Genomic DNA, 23,213 nt, shown 5'->3' with positions numbered 1-23,213 from the left:
TCCCATGAAACCCACCTGAATACACGGCATACTTCGGTTCCTGTTCTTCCTCTCGTGGAGCTGCTCTAATTTGTCTTCACTTGGATCCCCATTTGTTTTCAATGAAGAAGACACACAGACCACCATGATTTGTTCCAGGGCAGACATCTGGTTGTTAATAAGGTGATCATACTCCAGGTCTGATACATATGGAATCTGATGATTACTACATCTGCATATCTTTCCTTCCAGCCCCATCAGTATTTTCCGAAGGACAACAGGGCAAGCACTGTGGGATGTAAACAATAGCTTATCGCTGTCATGAGAAATAGAAAGCAAAGGGGAGAAATTAGAGGGCAAGTCATGGCTTTGGTCCTAAAGTGAAAGCAGAAGCCAGTTAAATAGAATGTCAAATAAACAGAATACAGAGAACAGCATCTTTTAAACCATAATCTATAAACAGCACAGCAGGGTCAAACCTACATTTTCTGAACTCTGCTTAATCAACATGCACAGCTAGTTGAAGGGCTGACGTTCCCAAAGCTGTGACTGAATCTCTGATGCTGTGGTGTTCCTGAATTCTGCAGGAGCAGAGCTGCTGTGCTTGCCAGAGGGGAAAGCTGGATGGTGCTCTCCCTAACTGGATGAGCTGGCCAAGTAGGCTTTGAAAATTGCTCAACCCTGAATGCAGACTTCAAAGTCTCCTGGTCTGACGCCCTGGTTTTCTGCAGGTCTCACGTGCACCTCATGCCCTTAGACAGCCAGTTGTAGTGTATTTATGTTTTAATCATTTAGTCACAGAAGTTAAGCATGGATTGTGTGGGTATCAGTGTTACTGGTCTCACAAAGGTAGTGTGAAGCTTAGATCATGTTTGAAAAGTCCTTGGATGAGATGTGTTGTAGAAGTGCGAAGCTATCATCCTATTTCTTGGTAAAATGCCAAAGAACTATCTCACTGCAGGCTTGCACACAACTTCAGTAAAAAAGAGAACCTGCCACGCCCGCTTCACAACATGATTTCCTCACAGCTGGCAAATCTTTTCTGAGGTGCAGGCAACAAGAAGAATTTTGAAGCCCACGGATCTGATCCACAGCCCATTGACGTTAATGGCAAGACTCCCGTTGTTTTCAGAATGTGTTGGATCAGTCCCTAAATGAGTGTACCAGGAGTAAGGAATTGCAATGAAAAGAGCTATGAGTAAATGTTGGCTTGAATCCGATACTTATACCTTGTATACTGTACGGTGTAAGGAGTGGAAGGCCTGATTTTTAGGGAAATAACAGAAGGATAAGAAACAAGTGTGAAGGAGGGTCAAGAGAAGAGGGGATCTCGTATACAGGAGGAAGACAATAGACATTTGTTTTAACCTATGTATAATATAGACATAAAACAGGGTGGTTATTCCATGTTGGCATTCTGGAGTCAAAAAGAAACCACTTGAGCTTTGGTGTCATGCTTCATGATATCAGATTGCTGATGGAATTACAGGCTGGTCATGTGTAAATTTGAATATGTTGTTCCTTTACTTGCTTTGCCTATGGCGGGGTATCATTGAGATTGTGTATCATATTCAGTTAAATAAAAGAAAAATACAGTGCAAATTTTCTTTAAGGACATAGCTAATGGCACCTCTGCATCAGTAAAAATGGCAGCAAATCCTCAACAGGGAGAAGTAGTGGAATGTGACAGTCTCATTATACATCACCTCATTGTCTGCAGATATCTCAAGTATGACAACAGTAAATTACTTTGGTTTACAGAGTTACTATGATTCCTAATGTATTATAATGAAATCATACGTAATGGTGTTGAATCACAGGAAAAACAAAGTGTTTGTAAGATGTTTATCCAGCTCCAGAAATGGCTTGTCAGTAAGTCACTAAGAATCAACCTTGTCCGGTGCCTGCTCAGATTTCCTTACCCAGATACGTAGGAGTTCTGTAATACAGGGGTGTATTTATTTAAACTGAACTGAGGCACATTTGGCTGATCTGGTTTGATATTGCTGTTTACTAAAGAAGAAATTCTGCAAGAGAAAATAACAGTAAATAATCAGTTGTTTAAATGTCAGGAAAACAAAGCAGATAAGTGTTCTGCAGTACATATATATGGTGCATATACATGGGTGAAATCTGTTTTTCAATTAACTGATAATGATGTCACCTGTTATGTACTGGTGTGAACAAAAGAAGCAATCTAGTTGGTAGTAGGAAGGGATTCAGAACCATACACCTGCAAGAGTAAGGACTATGGATTACACAGACAACAAAAATTACCCCTTACATTTCTCTGGTTTTAGTTGCATGGCTCCAATAGGTTAATGGGAGTTGTATAATTGGCACTCTAGGCAGAGCAGAACTAAATCTCAAGTTTTCTTAGGCCTCGTGCAAGGTAATATGGCCCATGTGAAGTCATTTGGGAGATTGGGGTCTTAAAAGGCAAGATCTTCAGGTCAGGGTCTGAGTTGTCGTGTGTCTGTATAACCCATAGAAACATAAGAATGGCCACACTGGGTCAGACCAATGGTCCACCTAGCCCAGTATCCTGTCTTCCGACAGCGGCCAATGCCAGAGGCTTCAGAGGGAATCAATAGAACAGGGCAATTATTGAATGATCCATCCCCTGTTGTCCACTCCCAGCTTCTGGCAGAGGCTCGGGACACCCCTTGTGTGAAGAAATACTTCCTTTTCTTTGTTTTAAATCTCCTGCCTATTAATTTTATTGGGTGACCCCGGGTTCTTCTGTTGTGTGAAAGGGTAAATAACACTTTTTCTCCACACCAGTCATGATTTTATAGACCTCTCATATCCCCCCGCTTAGTCGTCTCTTTTCTAAGCTGAAAGTCCCAGTTTTTTTAAATCTCTCCTCATATGGAAATTGTTCCATGCCCCTAATAATTTTTGTTGCCCATCTCTGCACCTTTTCCAATCAGTATTCATGGTGTGGGTGTGCCTTGGATTTATAAAGTGGCACTATGATATTTTCTGTCTTATTCTCTATCCCTTTCCTACTGGTGCCGAACATTGTGAGGTTTTTTGACTGCCGCTGCACATTAAGCAGATGTTTTCCCAGAACTATCCACAAAGACTCCAAGATCTCTTTCTGGCACAATGGTGCCCCACTCCTGAATGAAGCTGTTGGATATTATTGTAATGTAAAGGTATGATGATAATCCAGTAAAATATTTTATATAAACTGTATTCCAGGGTCAGTTCAGGATACTTTCCCAAACCTTTCATGGTTTTCCTGTCACTAACTTATTCTTGTTATTTTTACAATGCCACGGGGGGATACAGTGAAAGAATTGGTTCTATGCCACTGATAATTAAGCTTAATTAGAATAACCTAAAATTCACCATAATGCACAATGAAGTTCTCATCATAGAAACATTTCAGTGGGCAGTGAGAAATGATTTTATTTTTTTACCTGGGAGAATAAGGCGACAGCTCCCCCTGCATGTTGTGAGCAGGAGCTGATTGAAAACGAGCTAGCAGGAGAGAGCTGTCTGACTCGTGGTCTCCACTGTCCTCTCTGTTCTTCTCTTGTGCTCTCTGTACAATTGAGGTAACCAGGGAAGCAGCTGCAGACTGCACTGTGCGTTTTCTTAAAGCTCTCTGAGGAAGGCCAGGCTTTTTGTGAATGTGTGGCGAGCCAATTTCTGAAATACACCACCACACCCTAGATGTCAGTCTTAGGAGACAAAAAAAACCAAACAAACCAACAAAAAACTAAGCCCTTCTTCTGCAATTAGCTGTGTTCATGTGCCTGTAAGTGGAACTCTTCTACTGTGTATTCAGGAGCACAAGACCAACTATGAAATTAAGTCTAAATTCTTCCCTCAGGTAGCAGATCTTGGTTCTAATATTTTTCACATGCTCCTGGACCTGGCAGCTTTGAGAGAGATTTTGCTCTTAATGTGCAGGACTGGTTATTGTACCAGATGTAACTTTGCTTGGGGGTAAAAACCGCAACCAAACCTATGTTTTTGCTCTACTGGTGGCTACTTTTATGCACGGGAACTGATACAAACCACCAGGATTAACAATATTGACAAGATATAAGAGAAATGAAATAATATCTAAGGAAGATGATATTCAAGTTCATGTTCCTTACAAGAGGGCTCAAATATTATGGAATGTTTCTCTTTGGAGGGAATCAAATACAGAGACTACAAAATACAGGCATTGCCAGATTATACTGAACCAGAAGACCATGGTGTCATGGATTTAGTTTAAGATATCTCTTATGCAGCCAGTGCTCAGTGGGCGAAATTCATGCCCGTGCAAAGGACCAGCATGAGGTCTATACATCACTTTAGTTCTCTTAAATGACCAAATATGGCTTAAGTGGTGAATAATTCATACTTTGGCCCAATGCCTAGACATGAATTTCATGCAGAGACAGGAATTCCAGTATAAATTAATGTATTATTATAAGGTACTGCTTAAATGTAGTAGCAAATGTGATCGGAATATCTAACTCCAAAGAAACCCATTAAGATAGTCTTTGTTTTTTTAAAAACTTATTTCTTTCCCAAACCCCAAACACTAGCAAAAGTTACAGTGCCACTGACCCAGAGAAATGTGGAAGTGACACTGTCATTAGTGCCTTCCTCATTAAAGATCAGAACCCACCTCTCTTGTTCATCTTGAGTGATACCCTACTTCACAGTCACCTTGGCTTCACCGGACCCTTTCATGTGATTAACTGTTCACCAATGTGATTAAGAAGTTCACAATCTGCCCTTCTATCTGTTTCAATGCACAATATTTTAAAGCCAGAAAGCCACTCTATAAAATTAAGTCTGAAACTGCAGATCAAGAAGAGAAAGGACAGGACTTGAGCTATTTTGTCCATTGTGGTACCTGCTGAAGTAAAAGCAAACTGAAAACTATTAAAATCATCACTAAAATTTTTTTCTACAGTGACTGACCAAAAACCATTCGATAATGTTCCAGCCAGTCATCCAAAATAGTCTTGATCTTCTGCTGTAGTTTTCTTAATTCTCTGGCTGCACTGAAGTCATTTATATGGCTTATGTTCTCCTCTGGAATTTCAAGTGTCTTCACCAACTCTGATAACTTTGGCTTTTTTTGAAAAATAGAAAAAACACAGTTAAAAATTATATTTGATGTTTAATGCTGCCAAAACAGCCTTGAAATAATGTTATAATTAGGGCAGTCAAGCGATTAAAAAAATTAATCGTGATTAATCGCGACAGACCAACACAAGCAAGTATTCCAGAAAACAAAAGAGATGATTGGAGAAGGCTCTCATTTTGAAACATTACATCGCAGAGGAACCCTGATGCTGCAATGTGACACATCCGAGTCGTGTCTAGGGGCTACCACGCTGCAAGAAGGACAACCTGTTGCATTTCTAAGCAGAGCATTGTCCGTGACAGAGAAGGCCTATGCTCAAATTGAAAAAGAGGTTGTTAGCAATACTCTTTGGAATGCAAAAATGTCACCAATACATTTACAGTTGCACCATGGATGTACAATCTGCCATAACCCTCATGAAAGCCATTACTCAGTGCACCAAAACACTTACAGTGGGTGATGATGCAACTGTAGAGTTACAATGTACAGATCAAGTATTGCCCAGGCAGCAACTTGGTGTTGGCAGACACCTTGAGCCATTTATACTTGCCAGAACCCAGCCAGGAGAGATCTGTAGAGGCCGAGGTGGAGACAGTTAATATGGTACAGTACTTACCTATCTTGGAAGAAAGGTTGAAAGAGGTACAGAGCAAGACAGAATGCTGCAGAAATTGCAACTCATGATCCTACAAGGATGGCCAGTGACAAAAGATCAAGTACCTAAAGAGAGAACACCATTCTTTCAGATAAGAGATAAGTTATGTATACAGAACGACATTATATTTAAGGGAGAAAGAGCAGTTATTCTAGCAGCTATTAGCAATTAGAATATGCATAAAGTTTATTCATCACATCTGGGAATTGAAGGTTGCTTAAGGTGAGCCAGAAGGACTATGTACTGATCGGGAATGAATGAACAATTATGGGTATTCATAGAAAAGTGTGATGTATGCAGATCCTAGGAAGACAACCGAAAGAGACCCTTTGGCAACACACAGTTCCAAGAAAGACCATGGGCAAAGGTGGGAGTAGATTTGTTTACCTTTGGAGACAAAGGATACATGATGATTGTAGAGTATGTTTCCAATTTCTGGGAGATAGACTATAGACTACAGGATCCATAACAGTCATGCAGAAGATAAAAGCACACTTTGCACAGTATGGGATACCTGATATTCTGTGTTCCGATAATGGACCTCAGTTTGTTTCAGGAGAGTTCTGGAAGTTCAGAAAGGACTGGGATTTTGGTCACATAACATCTTCACTGGGGTATCATCAAAGCAATGGCAAAGTGGAATCAGTAGTAAAAACTGATTAGAAACTGTTGAAAAAAGCAAAAACGGCAGAGGCTGACCCATACTTAGCACTAATAGATCACAGAAATATTCCCTTGCAAGGCCTAAATTCTAGTCCTGCACAAAGATTGATGAGCCAGAGACCTAAGACACTCTTGCCAACAAGCAGAAGGTTGTTAGACCCTTGGTACTCAGGTGTTTCACCTGGCGAATATGGAGAAACCAACAAAAAAGACAAGTGTTTTACTACAACACATCTGCAAGAGATCTGACAGATCTGGAACTAGGCAACAAAGTATATAAACAACCATTAACAAAACAGGATTAAGTTCTACCACAAAGCTACCCTAGTGCAACAAGGAAACCAAAGATCATATCAAGTGCAAATAGACAATGGACAGATAGTGAGGCAAAACCATAGGCACCTCAGAAAAATAAAAGAAATCTCTAAAGACAGGATGGACAACAAATGTCTTCGGGTTCTACAGCAGGAAAATCCTGAGCCAGAGTTGTTAGAAGCAGACAACATCAGGGGCATGCCAGAGGAAAGACAGAAGGAAGAGGGTATTTTGACAGACTCAAGCAACACCACGCCTAGAGGCTGTTGTTGACCAGATGGGAGTAAGACATCACCAAGGAGGCACCAGTGAACCATACCGTACTAGAGGAGGATGGACTGTTATAAAACCTGCTCATCTGAGGGATTTTGTGACTAACTTCCAAGTTGTACCACTGTGTAGCTAGACAGACTGATAAAGTGATGAATGAAGTAACTGCAAGAATGGTCAGCATCTGAAAGGAATACGTTAGATTACGTTATCAGTTATTGCTGGAGTGTTTAACAGCTTTCTTTAAAAGAGAAGGGATGTAACAATATGAAAGTGCCAGCAGACCGCATACTGTTTTCTGGGGGGGAACTATTTGGAAATGACACCTCCTGGGGAACTGTCTGAGAAGCCATGAGGTTGAAGAAGCCATGTTGTAAGCAGCCACAATAAGGCTGGAGTTTATTAATTAACCCGGTGTTGGAGTGAGATCTTATAAGGCAGCTGATCCAGAAACAGTGAAGCATAAAACATTGCTGAGCCAGGAGTGAGGGATTAAATGCTCATCCTGCCCTCCGTTTTGAAAAAAAGCTCTTAAAATTACACCGATACCTGGGGTCTAATGGGGAGTCCTCAAGGGAACTTATGGAAATGTGACCTTTCTTCCCACAGTTCCCCTGGGCTCCCAGACAGTCTTTCAGAATTTCTCAAATGAACTGTGCTGTGAACCGCAGGATAGATACCCGGAGCACAATGCAATTGCAGTAGCGTAGTACAGCGCTAGTGTGGATGTGGGTAAAACTACACTCGGAATAGCATCACTAGTACAATGTAAGTACTTACACTACAGCTGTCCTTATGGTACTGGTTAAGTTGTCTGATGTAGACACAGTCACAATGAAAAGTGTATTCTCCCATCAGTGGCAATGTGAGTATTAATGTTAATTGTTAATGGGTGTTACCCACACGATGCACCCTTCAAAGAAGAACAGATTGCAAAATAGCTTTCTGAGCCAGGTGGTAATGATGCATTGTACTTATCTCTAAATCTGAATTGTTGCTTCCAAAAGCAATACAGAGATTTAAAGCACAAGACAGAGTGAGTGAATGTGAGTGTTTTTTGGTGCAGTGGTTAAGCATTGCCGAGAAACCCATATAGCATCTACCAATTTAGACACAGGAAGCTTGAACTATAATTTTTGAGTAGCTCACTTTGTAAGCTAATTGGAAATACAGAGAAGAAAAGAGCTTCATCCATTTAATATAACTCCTACTGTACTTAACTGAACTGCTAAAAATGAACCAAAATTATTTGCATAAACTGCTTAGCAACACAAATTCAAAATGCAGAAAAAACTTGTTTTCAATAAAACCCAAAGTAATATTTTAGAGTTCTGTCCATAAGTCCAGAAGCTGGTTAAAAGCCAAAACTGTAATCAACTAACTAGCATAACGCAATTGTGCTCACGGATAAAATTTTCAAAAGCACCAAAGTCCCATTTTCAGATGTGACTTAAGTACGTAGACCCAGATCCGCAACTGTATTCCCATTGATTTAAATGAGAGTTAAGTACCTAAATACCTTTGAGGATCTGGGCCTTAGGGCCCAAGTCTCACTGCAATTTAGGCTCCTAAGTCACTTTCCTAAAGGAGATTTAGACTCCTAAGTTCCTTAAGCATCTCCTCCCAGTGCTTCATCCTCCCCTAGTTCTGCATTCCCCTCCTTGCTCCATTTATTTTCTTGTCAACTCTCTGCAGGTCTTGTTTTGGTGGCATTTCAAATGGCAATCTGACAGGGATTGCTAAGGGGTAGAGATATCATTGTAATGGGCATTGCCCTCAAGTCAGTTAGAAGGAACAAGGTGTCTTCTCTCTCCCTCTATGTTAGTGTTGGTGAATAAACGTCAGGTTAATTTAACTCCCCAGAATGATTTGGGGTAACTTCCTGTTTTTCTTTTTAAAATATTGATGTACACATTTACCTGGCTCTTATCACTCTCAAAATACATTTCTGAACTTTCTAAGTTAAATGTTTTATACAAAATGGAATATAAATGGATGGAAGTCAACACTAAACAAAAATCTGTTGTTGTTTTTTTTTGGGGGGGGGGGTTGTTTTGTGTTTGCTTTTCCAACTTTGACTCCACAAATCCCTTCACTTGTGAACCCCCTGATCATAATAACACATTTTGTGACACAAAGACCATCTATCCTGAGTTCAGTGGGGCATTTAAGACTTTTATATAGAGTACGATAGGAATGCAGCATTTTGGTTGGATGGTCAAGCCAGGTGGTCAACCAGCATGCTGCATTCTGCACAAAAACAAGGTGTGGGAGAATTTTACTCAGGACACTAGGGGAACCCTCTCCTCTTGCAGAAAGCAAAGAATGTCCACAAATAAGAGACAGGACTTCATTTTTTAAACTCTCATACGCGGGATCTCCATTCTGCATGGACCTCAGTTTATCACGGAGGCAGCAGAAGTGTGATTTGAGTGGGGGGTGCCGAGTAGTGGCCCTCTACATGGGAAGCAGGCGGAGGTCGGGGTATCACGGATAGGAGGAGGAGTGAGGGGAGCTACTGAGCCTCAGCAGTGGGAGCATTTTCCTTCCTGCTCCCTGGCCTGATCCGGGGCATTATAGCATCTACTCCAGCTTCCAGGTCCTGCTTTCACCTTGATGCCACTTGCAAGGAATGTCGCACAGGTGCAGAAACATAGATCGGGGCATTAGCTCCACTGCCCCTTTGTTCCGCTGCCCCTCATTTATCTACCACAGAAGGGCTGAGTCAACACTCCTAGGATTCTAACCTATAGAGTGTAGGTATTTCATACCCAATGCTTAGCCAGTCCCTCTTGGCAAGAATGAATATCGAAATATGTTATAATGGTAGTTGTAGCTGTGGATGAAATGGATGACATACTTAACTGGACTTTATTATCCAAGAGGGTTATCAGACAATAGATTAATCATGAATAGACTATTATTTGTGTCATAGCAGCATCCAAAAAACCCAACCAGAAATTGGGCCCACTGTATTTGTACAATAACTAGTACATAGTAAGGGACACTTCCATAACAGGCAATGGGGCAGATCGTTACCTGGTGTAAATCAGCAGAGTTCCACTGAAGTCAATTTACACCAGCTGAGGATCTGGCCTTACAGTTTTAGGGCATTACTCTCAATAGGCCTTTAAAAAAAAAAAAAACTGGGGAGGAATATCTTTACGTTTCAGAGTCAAGATGGTTGTGTGGGAAGGACTTAAACACAGCTGCAAACAAGCAATTGCTAGAAAAGAAAGAGATGCAAAAAATATTCCAGTAAGATTGTTAGCTGTCTTAGTACTGAGTTTTTGATTGCTGCTTACTTCTTTCTTTAGAACCTTCTTTGTTTCTTTCTCTCTCAATTTTTTCCTGCTTACTTTAGAGAATTCTTTAGCTGATTTGGATGAAAGTTTAACTCTGGTGAGTATCTGGCCCTGGAAAAAAGAGAGAGAAAAATATAAAACTTTTTTTATATATTGCACAATCACTAAGGGCTGGATAAACACAAAGGTTTGATCCTTTCTGTCCACACACAAATCAGTCTGACTCGGGTAAGCAAGCACTCAGGACCCAGGTCCTCGGACTCTGGTAGGGAGTTGGGTCAGAGCCTAAGTCTCATTGTGACTGAGGTCCAAGCCCTGTCATTTTGCAGTGTGTCTGCAGCTCAAGTTGCAGACCCAAGTCAGAAGGTCTGTGTAGTGCAATATGGACGTGTTAGCATGGCTGTGAGACCAGGTCCAGTAATGGTAAGCCCAGGTTTGCAATGTAGTGTAGACACTCAAGCCTGGGCTTGGAAACTTTGGGTGTGTCTATGCTGTAAAAACAACAACCACCACCCCCCAAATACCTGTGACAGCGAGTCTGAGAGCCCAGATCTACTGACTGGGGCTTGCAGGCTTTGTACTGTGGGGCTAAAAATAGCAATGTAGATGTTCCCACTTGGGTTGGAGTCTGGACTCTGAGACCTGGTGAGGGGGTCTCAGACCCGGCTCCAGCCCAAGTGGGAATCTACACTGCTATTTTTAGCCCTGCAGTTTGAACCCCATGAGCAAGAGTCAGTAGATCTAGGCTCTGAGACTTGCTGCTGCGGGATATTTTTTTTTAATTTTTTTTTTTAGTGTTAGATGTACCCACCAAGTCTGCAAGCCCAGGTCCCAAAGATTCAGGTTTACAATGCAGTGTAGACATGCCCCAATCAGAATTCAGGTCAGACTGTGTTAGATGCTGTACAAATGCACCTTTTCGGTATATGTGTGTAGGCTGCCTAGCAAAATGAGGCCCCAATCCTCTGACTGGAACCTCTAGGCAGTTCTGTGATACAAACACATATATCTATAACAGTAAGTGACAGTCCCTGCCAAGAGCAAGCTGTTGATAGTTGTATTTTTGCTATGTTTGCCAATAATAAAGCCCTATTAAGTGCTAACATACATGGAATTTTTTCTAAAATAAAAATTGTTTTCTAAGAAACAATCAAGCCAGTTACATTACTAGATAAAAATCAAAACTACCTGGGTTTTTTTTTTTTTTGTACTTTTTAACTAGTGTTTGTTCACATATATCAAAAAGGGTTAATTTCTAAAACAATCTGAAAGATGCTTACAGTCTGATTTTTAACTCCACTGCAAAATAGATATTTAAGGATGAGTGGTTGCACTTATGAATTCACTTTTTCCATATTTCTTCCTCTAACTGAGTCAGTGTGCATCTCTAGTGAAGTCAGAGGTAGACTGCTAATAAATAGAGGCTCTTAGTAGAGCTATATTTATCCATACCTATTAGAAGGGACTGCAAAGGGGGAAAGAGATAATATTAAGGGCTATTGACTCAGTGAAAACTCTTTAGTCTCACAGGCTGTAGACAGACTGACATTTTTAATGGCCCTTAATTGCAAGCAGTTGCAACATACCAGTTCTTCTAATTGTGGAAGAGCCACACCTTGTAGTGGTGACAAAGACAACCGCACGCTTTCATGTTGCCACTTGTAGACCAAGCTAATAGCAAAGCGCCCTGCAATCCTCACAGTGATGTAGTCATTAACCTGGAGTAAGAAAAAAGGGCAGTCACGTTCTTTACCCAATCTTCATTTTTGTGGCCCTGGTGGGAGATGCTGCATAGTGTGACCTCTCCAAATGTTAAAACGGGGAAAGATTGCGATTAGCCAACCCAAATGATGGTTAGTGATCAGCCTTTTCAGTTAAATGTTGAGCCAAATTCTGGTTTTGTCTCCAAGCAAAGATTAATGATGTAAAGTTAGTTAATACTGTATGCATATGAAGTCTGGCCAGAAACGGCCCCTTGCCCAGACTATTCTTGTCCAGGACATACTAATCTGGATCATGCAGAGGCAGGAAGGTATGCACTAGTCATTGTCTAGTGAGGGAACATATGAGAAACTCCCCCAACTTTTAAGGTGACTCAAGAAAGTGCCTTTGCTTCTTGAGATGTATAAGACCTACAGAATCAGGCACAGATAAGCAAGAAACATTCTATCCTATGCTTGGCATTTGAGCTTGGTTGCAGGTGTAGATGAGCAGAACTTAGACAGTATCTGGTGTCTAGAATTTGTTTTGCACTTTTCAGTCGTACAGTATATTGTCACAAATCCGTGGTCTCCTAGGACTTCATTGTTGTCATTATACTGGAACATCATGGCAACAGCAAAGAGGGAACTCTGAATCACCCGCTACAAAACCACACATTTGTACCACCTATATAAAAGGCAATCTGTTAGCTGTACCAGGCCTATCACACATGTTGTGTATGATTGTTCCCAGCTGCTCCCTCATTTAAGCTGCCACCTAAGGTAAGGTGAACTGAGAAACAGAAACTACTTGTGTTTGTTGGCTACCTGTCATTCTGTCAGTGCTCTTGAATGGATACCTTGTATAAAGTACTAATCACATTGCCAATAGCTGTGTATCAAGTAACAAGCAACAAAATCTGACCTGACATGTATGTGGTTGGTGCCTTTACAAATTCTTTTCTTCAAGGCACACTTAAGGGCTTTGCTAGCAAATATTTAGGGTGTCTGCTCCTTAGTAAAGCATAACTCCATTGAGCTGTATGAAAATGTTCCAGGAGAGTTTTTCGGAGAGCACATGTGGATGATATTCTTATACAAGGAAATGTCCGATTTTTAACGTCATAATTTCTTTGTCTCAGTAATGTCTTGTGGCAGTGAGTTTCACAGGTTAATTCTGCATTGCATAGAAAAATATTTCCTTTAATCATTTTTTAAAAATTGTTTTCTTCTGTGTACTTGGGTGTCTCCTTGTTATTTTATTATGAAAGGGTAAATGGGGTGCCCACTTGATCTTTAAACCACGTAATGGTCTCATGTCACCTCTTTGTCTCCTTTCTTAATTGAATAGTCTTAATCATTTTAATTTCTTGCTATACAGAAGTCTTTCTGTGTCTCTAGTAGTCTTTGCTGGCCTTCTCTGGACCTTTTTGATTCCTCCTATATCCATTTTGAAATAGGGTGACCAAAATGAACAGAGTATTCTACGAGAGAGTGTATCATTGGCATATATAATGACATTATATTTTCAGTATTATTCTCTGTCCCTTTCTAAATACCGCCCAACATCGTATGTGCTCTCTTGACTACAATTGTGGGTTGAGAAGATATTTTCTTTCAGCTGTCTACGATGATACTTAGGTTTTTGACAAGTTAATTTAAGCATCTATCAACACATTTAAGCTACTTTTTCTCCATTGCCATGTCAGCATTAGTGTGCCTTTAAGAGGCCATTAGATATTAGGAGTGGACACTTATCCTTCAGGCTAGCAATATGGATTTAAAGGATGGTTGTTTTCTCTTCTTTCCTAAATACAGACTGAATTATGAATGGGATTTGGGAAGGCGATGGGAGCTGCTAGGGATGGGAGGGTTCAGAGTAAGTGAGGTATGCACTAGGAACCTTCCAGGGAGGGAAAGAAGATGTTGCTATTGGCAGGTGAGGTCTGTGAAAGGAAGGCAGGGGAACAAGTGAAGTATCACTTTAGTTTCCTCTCCTCTCCTTCCAGTCATCCTCTAGGAGGCAGTATTAAATGGAATTGAAAGCTTTTCTCTGTACGAAACTTTAAAGTTTAAACTGACATGCAACTGGGTTAAAAAAAAATCTCAGAAGACACCCCTTTTCCTACCAACTGCCTGCAAGCGTCCTCAAACTTACGCTTGGGTGTTCTGTGTAATTTTCAGGGCCTCTCTACCAAATGTATCCCTGATTTTTACCTTAATTTCAAGTATCTTTTAGCATTCTGGGCCTGATCCAACAACCACTGGAGTCAGTGGCAGTCTTTCCATTGACGTCAATGAGAATTGGATCAGTCCTAACGTCAGGTTCAGCAGTTGTTTGCTATTAAAAACACACAAAAGATAAATTAAATGAGAACTCACTTGTATTTTAAAAGAGTAATGAGAGAATGTTCTAAAACACTGCTCCTAGGTGCATGGATGGTCTGGTGGCCTCAGGAAATCATGAGCCCTTACACAATTCTCTGCAGCTTTGGGCGAGTTACTTATCTTTTCCCTGTTTTAGATTCCACATGAGTAAAATACAGACAGCAATATTTACCTTGCTACACCTGGATTGTTGGGAGTGTTACTTAGCTATTCTTTGTAAAGCATTTAGAAGATGGAAAGTGCAGTATTATTATCCTTGCAATGAAGAAATTTCCCAAAGGGCAATTTTGTTGCAAAAGGAGAAAACCAAAACAGAAAAATCAAGCCAATAAATATTACCTGCATTAAAACTGGATCACTAAGCTTTCCCACCGGAGGCCATATCCATTCTCTGACTATTTCTCCATCTTTATTAGTCACCATGCCTCCTTCCTGATTAAACATCACTGCTATGATGTTACTGTGAACAACAACCAGAAACACAAAGCCAGGTTTAATGGTTCACGTTCGTAAAATGTGAGCGGTCCAAGAACTTCACTTTGATCTAAGTGTTTTTAATTAGCATAATAACTTTGCACATGCAGCACGTCATTGTGCTTTTCACACGCTTACACGCTTGTAAGGCAGGTCTATACTAGCCCTGCTTTACAGGTGAAGCAGTGAGCCACAGAGACATTGAAGGGCTGTTTTAATAATTAAAATGAAATATGAGAATGTATGAGAAACTGATGACTAATACTTGGTGAGTTTTAATACTTATTTCTAGTGCACTATCAAGAGCACTAAAATTCTTCAGCTGCCAGCGCAAATTGGAGGGAAGAAGAAGAAAATAAGGAAAAGATAGTCACGTTTATCAATCCAACCAATCAATCCATGTTGTTAAGATTCCTGAGTTGCTTTTTGGGGGTCACACTTCTACGGTTTTTCTTTAGTGTTCATTCGCAACAACAAACCCCCAGTTACCTTTATCCCTGGCACAAACACATCAGCTGACCTGCTTCAATGTAGGGTTCTGGGAAGATGTCACAAATAGCAGAAGTAAGATAGAACTAAAATCAATATCCCAGACAATATGGGAAATATTTTCAATTAAGGGTCTCACTTAATTGAGTTTTACTAAAAATTGTCTCAGTTACCATTGTTGTTCAAAACAGATGTGGCTCAACAACTCTACAAAAATATTTAGTCTAGTACAAAGGGCCCAACTGTGGCCCAATCAGTAAATACTTCCAAATGGGTTCAACAACCCCCCTCCTTCCTTCCACAAAGGCACACCGATTATTTGACAGATACTTAGGATGAACATTAATCAAAAAATGCATTTAACAAATAGTATTTGACCAATTCTCTCTCTGATATTCATGAAACAGTGTAAGTTAGGTAGGCAGGGGTGTGTGTGTGTTTGCTTTCCTAAGAACTGTGCTAGGGAATGATTACTCAGACAGTGTTCTGTGGCATGTCCCTCTGCTGCCAATGTCATGGAGGGCTTGCAGAGCTGCCTTTCTTCAAGTGTTTGAAGGAGCCAGGAGTGGGATGAAAAACTTTTGCCCGATGTCTCCATTGCTGTGGGTGGATTTTCTGGTCAATGCATGTGCCTTTTGCCCTTGGAGATCTGGCTGGTGGTTGTTATATCACAATACAAGTCAGGAGCCAAATTTTCAATGACCTTCATTCAGCTTCAAAATTTGGCTGATGGAAGTTTTTGGTAGCCCAAAATCTCTGTCTTGTATACACTGTCTTTCCATATGTGTGAGCAAATCAGGAGTTTAGGTGCAGAGAAACTTGAGTTTCCCAAAACTGTAGCTGCTTTAGGCTTTTGGGGGAATGGGAATGGAATATAATTTTAATAGTTAAAAAACAGTGGCATAAAGCAAGGTATGATTCAACTCCATGTCTGTGGCTGTGAAATCAAGTTGTATCATACAGTCTCATTCATGGCTTCGAACAGTATCTTAGGCTCTTCCATAGCACCTCTTACTGCAGCACCAACCTTAATATACAGTACGTTAGCAAGTGCTCTGAAATATATCTCCCTACCTGTTATGAAGGCAAATACTGCCATGTCCAAAAGGTGTAAAGGTTCCAAGTATAGTCTGATCTGGAGAGGCAGTGAATATATTGGTGTACACACCACCACCTGGGAGATCGGAATAGCTTTGGCAGACTGCAGGATGCCCAGAAGGATAGCTGAAGGTACAGTCAAGGAGTTTTACTTTTGGCTGATAATGCAAACTCTGGCCTCAGTTGTGACTTGGGTTATATGCCTGGGAGTAAGAGAGGCTAAAAACCCCACCCTCCTTACAGATCTTGGGCTGTCTGGATCTTGGGTTCAGTAGGAGTAGGTGGGGCTGCTTGTCCGTTTATCCCTTCCCCAGAGTGAGGGCGCAAGGAGCGGTGGAGAATGGGTGGAGCCTTGACTCAAAACTCCACCCTGCTGCCTGAGCCAGCAGAGGGTGGGTGAAAATTTTACGGTTGGTAGAGGCCAGTGTTAAACTACTACCTTCCCATGAGCAATAAGGAAACAAGGGAGGACTTGTGACTCAGTTTCTGATGCAAAATGCCTCTTGGGGCTTCTGCAGGGACAGGGTGGCTTTGCACCGGCCCTTAGCTGTACCTAAAATCACAATCTAGCCCCCAAAGTATAACTGGTAAAGCTCTCTCTCTTCATGTTCATAGGATTACATTTTCATGAATTCCATTGTATCGCCTGGAGGATTAATTTATTTTCACTGAGCAATTCACTACTACTATTCATATGGTTTATTGACTCGAATCACCCTGTGGGAGACCTGGAGAGGGAAGCAATAGTACGCCTTGTATACGTGGAAAGCAGCCCCTCTGAGGGGATATTCTCCATGTCTCTGAGTTGGTGGTGTAAAAGAGCTCTATTGCTCATTGCACACCTCTGACTGATTAGAAAAGCATGCAGCTGGTACAGCTATAAAAACGGGGACAAGGGCAATGGCAGCCCAGAATGATGGAGAGGGGGAAGAGCCTTTGCTATTAAATTTCCTTTCATTTGTTGCTAATGAACATAGGAAAGTGTGTGAAGACAAGGCTTCTGATCTCCTGCCCTGTGATCATCTAAAACCAACCAACCTCCACAGTAGTCAGAAAAAGCAGACAGAGTCCCAGCTACAATAAAAACCTGATTATCTGAGCCCCTTTCATCCAAAACTCTCATCCCAGTCTCGGCTATAGCCCCTTTATCTACTCATACTTTACCCATCTTTTCCGCCTTATCCCCCTACAGGGTATAACTGACCTACAACCACACATTTCTTTGAGTTATAGTTTTACCTACACCCCATGCACACAGTACAGAGAAAGGGGCAAGTTTTTAAAACATTTCCCTGATGGTTTAGGTAGATTGGCTGGTAACTGTGAAGAACAATGTTTTCTCCTCAGTCCAGAGCAACAGAAAAGGTTAAGGCCATTAGGCTCCCTACTCAGAAACTTTCCTTCCCTCTTTTTTGGCGTCTCAAAATTTGGAGCACTATCCATTCATTCCAGCCATAGATCCATTCACACATCTGCTTCCTCCCCCCTTAACTCCCCCCCAACAGCCTGCCCTCCTCCCTGTTATTGATTAGCAGCTCAAATAGCATTCACTCAGGTTCAGAACTTAGTGGCATTTGTCCAACACTCAGCCGCCCCCACCAGCAGCATGAACGAGACACGGAACCCCCTGCATAAAAAGGGACCTTTCCTTGACTAGTCACCACGCAAGCCCTTTTGCGTGCCGTAGCCTTAAGGCCTCTCCTTCACCCACATCAAGAGGTGGGAGGGATGGGCAGGAGAAGACCCATTTTGGAGCTCCAACCTGTTTCTCTTCCCTCATCTTATCCCCCTATTGACCAGTCAGTTGAATATCAGCAGCTGTGAGTGAAAAGGATTCCTCCAGCCTGTCCAACTGTGAGCTACGAGAAGGAGGTAGACTCCTCTGTTCCTCCATCTCCCTCACCATCCCAGAGGCTTATGGCTGGCTGGTGAATGTCCAGGTCTGATGGCCTGGGGAAATGGGAAGGGAAGTCTTTGAGTTTTGGTCTCATGCTACACAGCACAAGGCAGGCTGCCTTCTAATCATGAACAAGTGAATATTCCCTCCCTCTCGTCATGACCTCAATGTAACCAGAGGTCCAGGACCTTCCTCTCATCCCTCCTCAATGATCGTTCAGGCAGTAGAATCCATGTACTCAGGGGAGGAGTGAGTGAGGTATTAGGGCCCAGAGTCCAGAAGCAGCTCACCACATTGATAAAAGTGCTCACGTTTTTGGTGGGGAGAAGGAATGGGAGGGCCCAGGACCAGCCACCAGGCAGATGTCCACTTGCTCCATCCAGGTGTGACTCTGTTATTGTACACATCACTGTTACCATTTCAGTGCAGGCCAAGAAGGAGATAAACAAAAGGATGATGTCTTGCTCTTTTAAATTTACCTATGATTTAACGCTTCAACTAAACAACTTCTGAATCCTTGTCTATTGCCTTTTGAAACCCGTTCCAAACCCTCTAACCATTGCTATAACTCACTTGTACTGTATGAACTTAAAGGATATTAAATCAAAGATGAGCCATCAATCAGCCCATAATGTAGTTTTCGTAATGCTGGGTCTGCCTGCTTGATTGCTGGTGTTTGGGGTTTTCCATTCAGCAGCTCAAATAAGGTCTTGCAGGTCCGCTTCTTAAATTTCTTAGAAATATTTTCTCTCACAGTATCACCATAATGCCGGAGAATGACTGGACGGTCAAATCCTGCTTCTTTCAGCTTAGATATCTGATCGTTTCTGTTTAGACAGGGGAGAAAAAAAATCAGACCTCTAATAATGATAATTTCTCAGAGGGCTAAATCCCACCAGCCTTACCCAGGCAAAACTTCCACTAATATAAAAATGTTTGTCCAGAGTAACAGCTATAGGATTTGCTTCAATATTTCTCCAATACTAACCTACAGTATCAGGAAAATGTGCCCTTTTTTTTCCTTGTCCCTTCCTACGTCCCCCTTCCGATGCAGAAGAATTTGTCAACCCGGCCAGTTGTAGGTGGGGTCAAGATAAAATGCCAGATTCCCAGCTCCTCCTTCAACCCAGGGTGATAGATTTCTTTACAGTTAATAGTAATACTTTGCATTTCTAAGTAGTCTACCATCTAAGGAGCTTCCCAACTTGAATGAATTAAGCCTCACAAGCTAATTATTAAACCCATTTCACATACGGGAAAGACAGAGAGCTCAGATTACTTACACAAGATCACATACAGGCTGTTGGCAGAGAGGGAATTAGAAAGAAGCCAGGGAGCAGATCCTCAGCTGGGATAAATTGTCATAGATCCATTGACCTCAAGGGAGATATGACAATTTACCCCTGCTGAGGATCTGCTCCCAGATCTCCTGACCCCCATTCTTGCCTGTTTGTCACTAAATCAGTGTTGAGTTTCCATGTACTTCTTATTTTAGCTTTCACTGTACTTGCTTACTTTAATCTTGTGACCAAAAGCAATAAAAAATGGTACTCTTTGTTTTTGACAAGATTTCTGTATATTTCAATATTCTAATTGATCACAAGAGCAGAGCAGGTAATCACAGGGGTGGGTGGGTAAACTAAACCAGAATGAGTAGATATAAATTTTAGTCCTACCAGCCTTCAGCCCACATTCTTTTAAATCAGACTTTTGACATTATTTTAATAATCTTTGTGTTGTTTTTATATACTACACTTTGAGAAGATCTTAAAATGATCATGTTATCTCAAAAGCTTTACACAAATAAAGTCGCTAAGAAGGAAAGGCACTACAAAAGAGGTACCGAAACATTAGCTAGTAGACATCTAAGGAGTATTCTTGTCTCCAAGCCAAGTTTTCTTACATTTAAAGTTATGTAACAAAACAGGGCTCAGTATTACTTTTTGCTGATCAGGCTAAGTATAAACATTCAATAACATTACATCAAGTGCTATAGCACTTGGCCCAGAAATCTGGTGAGAGCACAATGTATTGCAACATGGGGATCAGGATTTCAGTTCCAAGTTGATGGGCCAGCAGGGTCTGCAAACCCTACAGAGGAACCATGTTCAGCTCCTATGGAAGGGAATGCTTTGCCCTGCAGGTGGGGGAGACCGTCCTGTTTGCTGAAGAGCAGCATACATAGTTGCTCTTCGCAGCCAGATGGACAGGTCAGCTGGCCCCACTTCGCATGGGGGTGGGGGCACTCAAGGGGTAGACCCTCCACCAGCTGCACAATAAACAAGTATAGCTGCACATATCACTTAAGTATCAATATATAGGAGACCTATAAGAGTAACATTAAATATGAAAACTCATATTTTGCATTTTTGCAAACATATAAAATACAGTTATTGGAGATTGGTCTGTAGCTATTGGTCTAGTGACCTGAGTGCAGCACTAGAAGCAAATTCTAATCTTTGCTTTTACACCAACTCGCTAAGGGGCCTTGGGTTAGTCATTTGAATTTTGCCTCAGTTTCCCCATCCATAAAACAGTGACAACAAACCTTTTAATGACAACATGAGGATTAATTAGTGTTTGTAAAACACTTAAATTTAAAATCCCTAGCATTTATTATAATTATTACATACACTAGTTGCTAAAACCACATAAACCTAGTCTTAATAATCATTTTTATCTAAGATATACAAGCCTTATTCAATCTAAAGATGTATAATATATGACAATAGTCAATATACTGAATTGTGAGTGGATTATTAAAATATATAACAGATTTAGAAACTGTGCTGTAGTTACAGATTTACACACACACACCTTCGGTAACTGCTTTTATAAACAATTAGTATTTATATTTAGTAATGATCTTAACTCGTCATTAAATCTGGCCTGGCTTATAAAACTAGTACCTACTATTTAAAACATTTAGACCCCAATTCTCCACCATGTCTAAATGTGGCAGCTGCAAGAAGCTAGTTGCAGCTCCCTGACTCAGGGCCACCCAGCAGTCATGGTGTAAACTGGAGCAGAAGGGCATAGCAGAGCTCAGATACCTCCTGTTCCCAGTCCACCCTGTAACCTCACAGCTTCCATTTTACGCCGGCCATTGGGAGATGGCTGATATAGGAGAAGGCTACAAGTTCTATGCCAGCAAAGATTCCCCCTGCACAGCAAAAAGACTCTGCTGGAATCTCCAGGGGTTTCAGGACTCTTTGTGCTGTGTAAAACACAGAAGTGTCAAGTGTAAGCAAAACAAAGAGGCCTAACTGAACCAGAGCATCCAGCTCTTGGGACATAATCCTGCAGTCCTCCTGAGGCCCTGATTAAGGACAGCAGGCTTGAGTTTATGGCACAGCTGTGGAAACCCAGAGTGGTATTTAAAAGTCAAGATTGTAAAATGTATCTAAACAAGTTGTCACGACTGCTGCTAGAGATTAGTGATAATCTGAAAAGATGAATCCTGACCTGTCATTAATGCCCAAGAAATGCTTCTGCTGAAGGAGTTATTGTTATTAGAAGATGAACATTAAAATAAAAGTGGATTGCTCCTTTATAGGAATAGTGAAGTTTCAGTTGGTTTCTCAGAATTTTCAGAGAAATAATGCTCTCAGTTGAGATTGTTTGAAACATCTCCCATCATTTCAATTTCTAATACTATTGCTATATATATTAATCCCAGTATGAATAAAGGGACACAGAAACCCCTGCTTGATACATTTGTATCTGAGCTTGTCGTAGTCTCTCCACCGCCCAGGCAAAAGGCACTTTCCATTCAAGATCTTCAGACTTAGAGTCAGAATGCAGGAAACTCCAACCTTAAGAAACAACACAAGAGCTCAGAATTAGATATAGCAAAGGACAGAGTTGCATTTAAGCGTCAGTCCTATTCTAAGGCATTCAGCAATAACCATGTAAGGCTCACTGACATTATTTTAAAAAACGATTAAGTCTCAGGAGTTGTTTATGTTCTTAACCAGCGTATTTACTTTGCAGAATACAATGTTAGTAGGCAGGAAAGTGCCTTCCAAACTCCTTTAGTTGAAAAACAAAGAACAAAGATATCTATGGAGACTGAGGGCCTCAAAGGACTGGACAAGTCAGATAAGCTTCAGTTCAGCACTTTATCTGAACTCCAAACCCTCTGAAGTTTATCAGTCACTTTTCATTTTCCCCACAGCCTGAGCAGCCTGGCACTGCTGCTCAGATGAGCTGGATGCAGCACCCAGTTGAGTCCTTAGACAATACCCCAAGCTTTAGCTAGAAAAAGTCATTGGAGAACTAAGCCACATCTACACCATTGAATCAGTAGTGTGCAGTGCTATGAACAGCAATGAGGCAGTTTCTATACTACTTTTCTTTTTTGGATACATTTCTATCTGGTGTCCACCATTACAGCTGCACTGTCCTCTGTGTCTCTATTGCACAGTTCCCAGCTCAGCTCCTTGCAGCATTAGTTTGTGGGTGTAGTTGCAAAGGGCCTTATTAGAGCTCAAGGGATTGTGAGAGAAGAGATAAAACACACACAACTCCCTGAGGAGCTCAGCCATTTCCATGGCATTTTCTCAGGAACAGGAAGAATGGTCAGAGTTTAATCTTTGTTTGGTCAGACAATTTTCTTCCGGCGCTCCTAGTAAAATCTTAGCCGAGTGCCCCAGAAGGCCCAGGAGAGGTGATGGAAGGTGTACGTAGCTACAGACAGCCAGAGAATGAGCCCAGCAACAGATGGAATTCATTGGCAAAGTTCAGCTTCCCTGATTCTGTGCGCCACTTCATGGTGAAGTTAGCCAGGTGACAGCTGCTTTTGGGTCAGAACTACAGGCACTGGATGGTGAGATTAAATGGTTTGGGGTACTCTAGCAACGATGGCTGCAGAACT

The 23,213-nt window shown here is 41.3% G+C and overlaps 1 protein-coding gene across 1 annotated transcript in view; it reads right to left on the bottom strand.

Annotated features, from left to right (window-relative positions):
• LOC102948162 (uncharacterized protein C3orf20 homolog) overlaps positions 1 to 23,213 on the bottom strand; it is a 50,817-nt gene that overhangs the window by 20,673 nt on the left and 6,931 nt on the right. Inside the window, exons 6-15 of the mRNA XM_043545850.1 lie at positions 22,053 to 22,152; positions 18,937 to 19,164; positions 16,417 to 16,566; positions 14,719 to 14,839; positions 11,878 to 12,009; positions 10,292 to 10,402; positions 4,915 to 5,068; positions 3,408 to 3,639; positions 1,902 to 2,006; positions 16 to 295 (exon numbers count right to left, since the gene is read on the bottom strand). Coding sequence (XP_043401785.1) covers positions 16 to 295; positions 1,902 to 2,006; positions 3,408 to 3,639; positions 4,915 to 5,068; positions 10,292 to 10,402; positions 11,878 to 12,009; positions 14,719 to 14,839; positions 16,417 to 16,566; positions 18,937 to 19,164; positions 22,053 to 22,152 — 1,613 coding nt within the window. The remainder of the gene's footprint in view (positions 1 to 15; positions 296 to 1,901; positions 2,007 to 3,407; positions 3,640 to 4,914; positions 5,069 to 10,291; positions 10,403 to 11,877; positions 12,010 to 14,718; positions 14,840 to 16,416; positions 16,567 to 18,936; positions 19,165 to 22,052; positions 22,153 to 23,213) is intronic.

Source organism: Chelonia mydas, chromosome 1 (genome assembly GCF_015237465.2).
Source record: "Chelonia mydas isolate rCheMyd1 chromosome 1, rCheMyd1.pri.v2, whole genome shotgun sequence".
Lineage (NCBI taxonomy): Eukaryota > Metazoa > Chordata > Testudines > Cheloniidae > Chelonia > Chelonia mydas.
Note: the sequence above shows the minus strand (reverse complement) of the source record. Positions and strands in the feature narration are given on the sequence as shown.